The sequence below is a fragment of the Ochotona curzoniae genome, unplaced genomic scaffold (genome assembly GCF_017591425.1).
Source record: "Ochotona curzoniae isolate NIBS_2020 unplaced genomic scaffold, NIBS_Ocur_1.0 contig_66, whole genome shotgun sequence".
NCBI lineage: Eukaryota > Metazoa > Chordata > Mammalia > Lagomorpha > Ochotonidae > Ochotona > Ochotona curzoniae.
In genome coordinates this window covers 4,019,181-4,025,180 of record NW_024466512.1, presented here as the reverse complement: position 1 = coordinate 4,025,180, position 6,000 = coordinate 4,019,181, and the positions used below count along the sequence as shown (strand labels likewise).

General features: G+C 52.9%; 1 protein-coding gene across 1 annotated transcript in view; it reads right to left on the bottom strand.

The window, feature by feature from the left end:
• Window positions 1-2,555: 2,555 nt before the first annotated feature.
• The window catches only part of ADAM12 (ADAM metallopeptidase domain 12), a 267,367-nt gene continuing 263,922 nt past the window's right edge, over window positions 2,556-6,000 (bottom strand). Inside the window, exons 22-23 of the mRNA XM_040991939.1 lie at window positions 4,484-4,614; window positions 2,556-2,928 (exon numbers count right to left, since the gene is read on the bottom strand). Of these exons, the coding sequence (XP_040847873.1) occupies window positions 2,868-2,928; window positions 4,484-4,614 (192 nt within the window). The 3' untranslated portion in view covers window positions 2,556-2,867. The remainder of the gene's footprint in view (window positions 2,929-4,483; window positions 4,615-6,000) is intronic.

Sequence of the window (6,000 nt, the reverse complement as noted above, 5' to 3'; positions counted from 1 at the left end):
TTCCTGTTGGAGGTGGCCTTGGTGTGTTGTGTTGGTTTGTCAGAGCACAATGACCTAGAAGTTGTAGCCTGAGAATTCCTAGTAAAGTCCAGGAGGCATGAAATGTCCCCTGTGAGACCAATCCAGGGGTGCGTTCTCGTGCAGTTCAGTTTGTTGCTTTTGTGGTTTCTGTGATGTCATCCCACATGTTGGAGCTGGAACATTCCCACTGGGAAGTGTTCACTCTGCGTGCCCGTTTGACAATGGAAAATGTTATGCATTGTTTCTCTTGGTGGCTACACGTCTGATTCCACATGGCAGGAAAACAAGCTGTTAAGATTTCAGGAGGTAAAGTTTGAAATGGGATGCCTGGGTGATAGATGAGCCATGACCCCTGGGAGGAAAGGGGTCACCAGGCTAGGACTTAAAGGACGCAGGAAACACAGTGGTCCCTGCCTGAGCTTTCCCAGTGATGGCTTATAAAACCCAAGCCCACCCTATTCCTTTTTCCTATAAAACTTTAGAAATGTAAGTGCTGGTTTCTATTTCCATCATCTGTATGCATATTAAAACACCCAACAGCCCTGCTTAGTGACACTGAAATGGGAATTATTGCTAAATAAGCCTCATGGTAAGAACTGTATCTTGAAAGCATTGCTTTACTATTTTCCCTTGTGTGTTGTAAGGCAGCAATGAGGAGGAAAATCAGCTGTCAGCCCCAGCCCCTCCATGGCCATTGCCGCAGGGCCCGGGGTTAGCTCCAGCCCCTCCATGGCCATTGCCACCAGGGCCCAGGGTCAGCCCCAGCCCCTCCATGGCCATTGCCGCAGGGCCCGGGGTTAGCTCCAGCCCCTCCGTGGCCGTTGCCGCCAGGGCCCGGGGTCAGCCCCAGCCCCTCCATGGCTGTTGCTGCCAGGGCCCGGGGTCAGCCCCAGCCCCTCCATGGCTGTTGCTGCCAGGGCCTGAGATCGTGGCTGAGCCTCCTCTCCAGCAGCACAGGCCTTGCAGCCGAGGAAACCATTGTGCACATCCCAGTTGTTGGAGTGGGAGGGACAGTGATGCTTGCCCCCAAGTGCAACACAATGTCCTGTCTCTCTTCAACAGCACATGGTTTGGCCTAGACATGATCACCAAATGTGGTATCGGTTACAGTAAGTCTGCATGTATCTCCCCAGCAGTAATGTTTTCTAACATGGCTTTGCATTTTTAAGTGGTTGTATAATAAATGGATGCATGCCGTAGGGTTGCAGGCCCATATGTGTTCGTGTGACATGCGCATGTTTAGTTTATCTAGAGTCATGAATGTCACGTGTATGTAGAGTGGAAAAGGCCATTGTTTTCTAAAAGGCAAACTAGGATTCTTGGTGCATATTTTTCTTTCTTCTAGGCACAGAAAAGCCACTGAGGTGGCCACAAACGCAGGCTGAATGGGGAGGCACTCAGTGAACCATGGATCTGCTGTCCGTGCTTTCTAAGGAGGAAACCACGAACAGGATCCGACCAGAACACGGTCAGAGGCTTCATGGCTACCTGAGCTAAGCGTTTTGTTTTTGATGTCATTACATTCAGGCATCATAGAGATCTCATGAAAATGGTGTCTGAGCCAGAGTAAAAGCATGGTTTCTGTTGCCGGAGGTTGCATTTCATGCACATTTAGGATTGGAAAATTGATTCTTATCATATTCCATGATATGCAACAGGTAGCTTTTGAGGGATTAAAGAGTAGGTTGATTCCTTGCTAAAAATGTCTTTTAAATATTCCTGCATCTATGTGGGGAAAACAGGATCCCCCAAAGTGAGCTGAATGCCAACTTGGGGCTCTCTGTCCAATAGCCCGATGGGGTTGCAGACGTTGGCTCTGACAGCACTCAGCCTTTTGGCTGGCCGCACATTCTGCAGGCACAGGGGTTCCAGCTAACTTTGATCCGCTAACCCTTTTAGGAAAAGGCACTCTTGACCCACAGAGTTGATCGACTAGATCTAGTTAGTGGTTCACAACTGAACACAGTTGTGGTCCTTCAAAGTCTCAAATGAATGTAGCATGCTGGTGTCGGAGTGGAGAAGACACACAGCACAGCCTGGGAGGCTCCGGTGCTCAGGCAGGTTTTCCAGCAATAGCACCTTTGTCAGTCCGAACACCAGGCTGCGGCCAGTGTCCCCCCAGACAGGGTAGCCAGATAAAGAAGTTCAAGGCATTTCTGTCAGGTGAAACGGCCGACAACTGCACAGCTGTCTGCTCTGCAAGCATTCACGGTCGGTCAACTCGAGGTCAAGTCTCGCCTGCCCTACTGCTCCAGGTCTTAAAATTCCTGTCTACAGACCACATTCTCTCCAGAGATTTCTGACCAGGAGCCAGCAGGTTCCCTGCTGTCCCCCAGCCTCAGAGCACCATCTCTGGGGGGCTTCCTGAAAATTGATCGCAGTCTGGATCTGAAGCCCTCCCAGTTATGGCCCAAGATAGTCTTAGAAAAATGACACAAGGGTCACCCTGGGGGGCTCACGTTGTTGTTAGGCACCATAAGTACAGCCACAGGTCGTCAGGGGGTCTGCTGGGCAACACTACCTTAGGCAGAGTCCCAGCAAGCAGGACTAGTTCAAGTTCATGAAATGAAAAGCACAACAAGCCTGCCTTCCATGGAAAACTCAGGGATGGCAAACATGCCCACTATAGCACACCACACTGTAATAGAAGCTCCGCATAAATTAATAACTTACAAGTACCTGAGCCAGTGTACAGAGCACCACAGCACCGACAGCAGTAGCTCAAAGTGCTTAAGATACTGTTGTTTGAAACATAAAAAAAAGAGTCCTAGGGTTGGTATCAAAATAACTCCAGGCAGAGCTGAGATAGTGCAAACTTCTGTCTTCACTGTAGCGGCGGTTGTTGGTCACTTCACGTGGGCGGCAGGGGTGGACCTGGGCACTTGGCGTGGACAGTAAGGAGCAGGTCTGAAAGAGAGGCATAAACAAACCTGCTGTCAGAGGCCTGGAGAGCGAGTTCTGTACATTCAGAAACCTGAGGTGTGGATGATGGTCTGATCCCACAGGGCCTGACACAGAAGCCACCTCCCTGAAGGCTGCGCACTGAGCCGCCAGAGGACCTGGTCCAGCCCTCCCAGCCGAAACTGTCCAACAAAAGACGTACCAGCTCCCTTCCCAGCAGCCCAGTGAAAGAATTTTGCCAACAAATCTACTTTGCACCCAGTGACAGGTATCATTCCTTCCTGTCATAAGTACAGGGAACCATTTACACCATTGGCATCTCGGGGGCTGAGCTCAGCTTGTACCTGGAACATGACTTGTGCCTCATGGCTACCAGCCAGGAGGACCAGAGGCAAAGCCAGGCGTGTATGACCTCATAGGGGAATATGCAGACCAGGAGCAGCACCGGCCAGTGCTGGGGTCAGCAGCCTGTGGAAGGAAGGTGGGCCACCTTGCCCTCCTGTCTGGGCAGTGCTTTGTGTCATTCTGGATAGCACACTGAGAGCAACTTCCAGGTCAACATGGAGGCCACCATGAACTAGCGAGGATGCTGCGCAGTTTGGGAACCATGCTCGGACCAATGCTCTTGCCAAGAGCCATCAAGGAGTCCCTCAAGGGCATTGTCCTCTGCAGCAGTGTCTCGGGGTCCCCCAGCTCAGAAAGAGGTTGAACATATCGGTGTATGGGCAGATGTTCCAGCAGCCCAGGGACATGGGGAGCCGAGAGTGTGGCATCTGCCAGTTCCATGATGTGAACATGCCACAGCGACATTCGGATGTGAGCAGGCTCCCCGAGACAGGGTCGCCCCTCCTGAGCACATGTAGCCAAGAACATTGGAAGCGCTAAGTGTTGGGCATGCAGCAGAATTCTATGACCGAAACAAAACTAAGTAAAACCCAGCAGACACTGAGGATTAAACAGTGTGAAAAACTCCTAGAAAGTTAGTAGCCCTTGCCAGCCACCCTAGCTGGCTCTGGCCTGCTGCTGCATTCATTTCACCTAAGCTGTGACTCAGGGATCTGCCTCAGTCAGCCCCTCTCAGGATGCATGAGAGGGCGGCCAGTCCCTCTGTCAGCCAGGCCAGGCTGCCCAGGGTCTGGCAGCTTCCTCACCTGTAGCCTCCAGCCCCTCCTAAGGTTTGGGACCCCAGGGCTGCGAAGAGCAGTCAAGGGGGCGGGTGTCGAGCTTTGGGAGATGCGGCTGGGACCCTCTGTATAGGCATGGCTCTCCAAGACGCACTGCTGGCTCTACTTCTCAGGTACAGGGAGGCCCCGGCTGAGAGCCACCTGTGATGGGAGGCTCATGTGACTACTTCCTGGGTGCTCCCGCTCAAGGGCTTCAGGGCAGCATGGGTAATTACCATGTCCTGGGTTAACTCAGCTGCCCCTCCAGTGTGTAGAAGGGAAGGAGATAGATACACGGGGCAACAGACAGAAAAGCAGGGAGGAAAGGACCCAGAGCCTAAGGAAAGAAAGAACAATAAAAACAGGAGGGAGAGAGTCAGGAGTAGTAACAGACTCACCTGACAGGCGCAGCGTGGCACACAGGCTCGTGGGGTGCCAGGGCCCTTGCTGAGGCGCCGGGGAGCCGTGCCGTCCTGCTCAAAGGGTCCGCGGGCAGGGGTCTCTGAGGAGGGCTGGGCTTCGGCGTTCCCTGCAACACACACACGGACAATGCCTGAGCCCTGCTCTGTGCATGCTGCGTGGACCTCCTGCTGTGGAGCTGGGGCTGGAAGTCCAGAAGATTCCGTGCCACACAGGCTGCACTTGTCACACAGTCCTCCCGCCACACAGGTAGGAGCTGGCCTTGCTTACCATTCTGGACTAAAGCTTGTGTAATATTTAGCGGTGTTTTCCACGGCTGGGACAGTCACCACAGGGGTGTTCCTCTGGCAGTGTCCCTACCTGGGGAGGGGATGTAACTTCCATGCCCCCAGGCTTCCTGTTTTTAAAGAAGTTGGTCCATTTCTTCCATTTTCCCAGAACCACCTCTTCGGAATCCTCCAATAGGGGGTGGGTTAGCCTGATGAGGCCTGTCCATGCATGCAGGGTCAATGAAGGCAGAGATACGTGCAGGAAAGTTCCTCCATTGAACCACTGTGTCTAGTTCAGAGACACACATCAACCCAGTCAGGAAGTTCTGGGAGGTACTGGGCTGCCAGGGACGTGAGCTTCAGCCAGTGTTACTCCTTGCTGGGAAAGAGGCGACCTCCATCCCCGCTCAGGGACTGATGCCCCAGCCCAGACCCCTGCCTCTCACCCCTGCCTGTGTTCCTTGGCAACTACCTGGAGAAAAGGTGCCCTGAGTTTGACAGGCCCCCTCAGCTCCACCCACTGCCTGCTGGAGACCAGGGCCTCTACCACCTGCTAGCTCCATATACCGTGGGCAGTCGGTCACAGCTGTGAATTTGATTCTCTTCAATAAATTGTTCTGGCTAGGAGTTCGTTTCTGATCTCCGCTGTTCTGTGCATCTTAACTACAGCCCGTCAGGAAGTTACCAGGTGCTTAGAGACTTGCACGAGTCACTCGACCTTTCTGACCCTCACTTTCTTCCAGAAAAGGGAAGGAAATAAGACCCAGCCAATAAAATGTTCCCGACTCAGATAATGAACAGCAGTGTTCCTTCATGCCCCCTATCTTCTAGTGAGAAACACAACTGAAGCAAGCCAAAGGAAGAGAGTAGGTACTGGATACAACTCTGACCCTGTTGAGTCTGACAGGCTCCTTCAGTGTAGGTGGGCATGGAGGGCTGCCTTCTCCGTGGCCCTCATGAAGGCTCAGAAAGTCTACAGGAAGACAAGGGAACAAGCCATGAATCAGCTCATCACTGTCGGAGACAGCCCTCTAGGCTGCAGGAATGCTCCAACGAGGCTGAACTTGCCACAGGCCTCGCCACGCTTCTAAGACCTTCTGCAACTAGAGCACCAACACAGAGGTATGCCAGCCACGGCTGTGTGTCAAATGTGCTGGGTGGGAACAGCCTGGAGAGGAACTCATTACACCAGTTTTCTCCTATGCAAGTGTTAGGGAGCTGTGGAG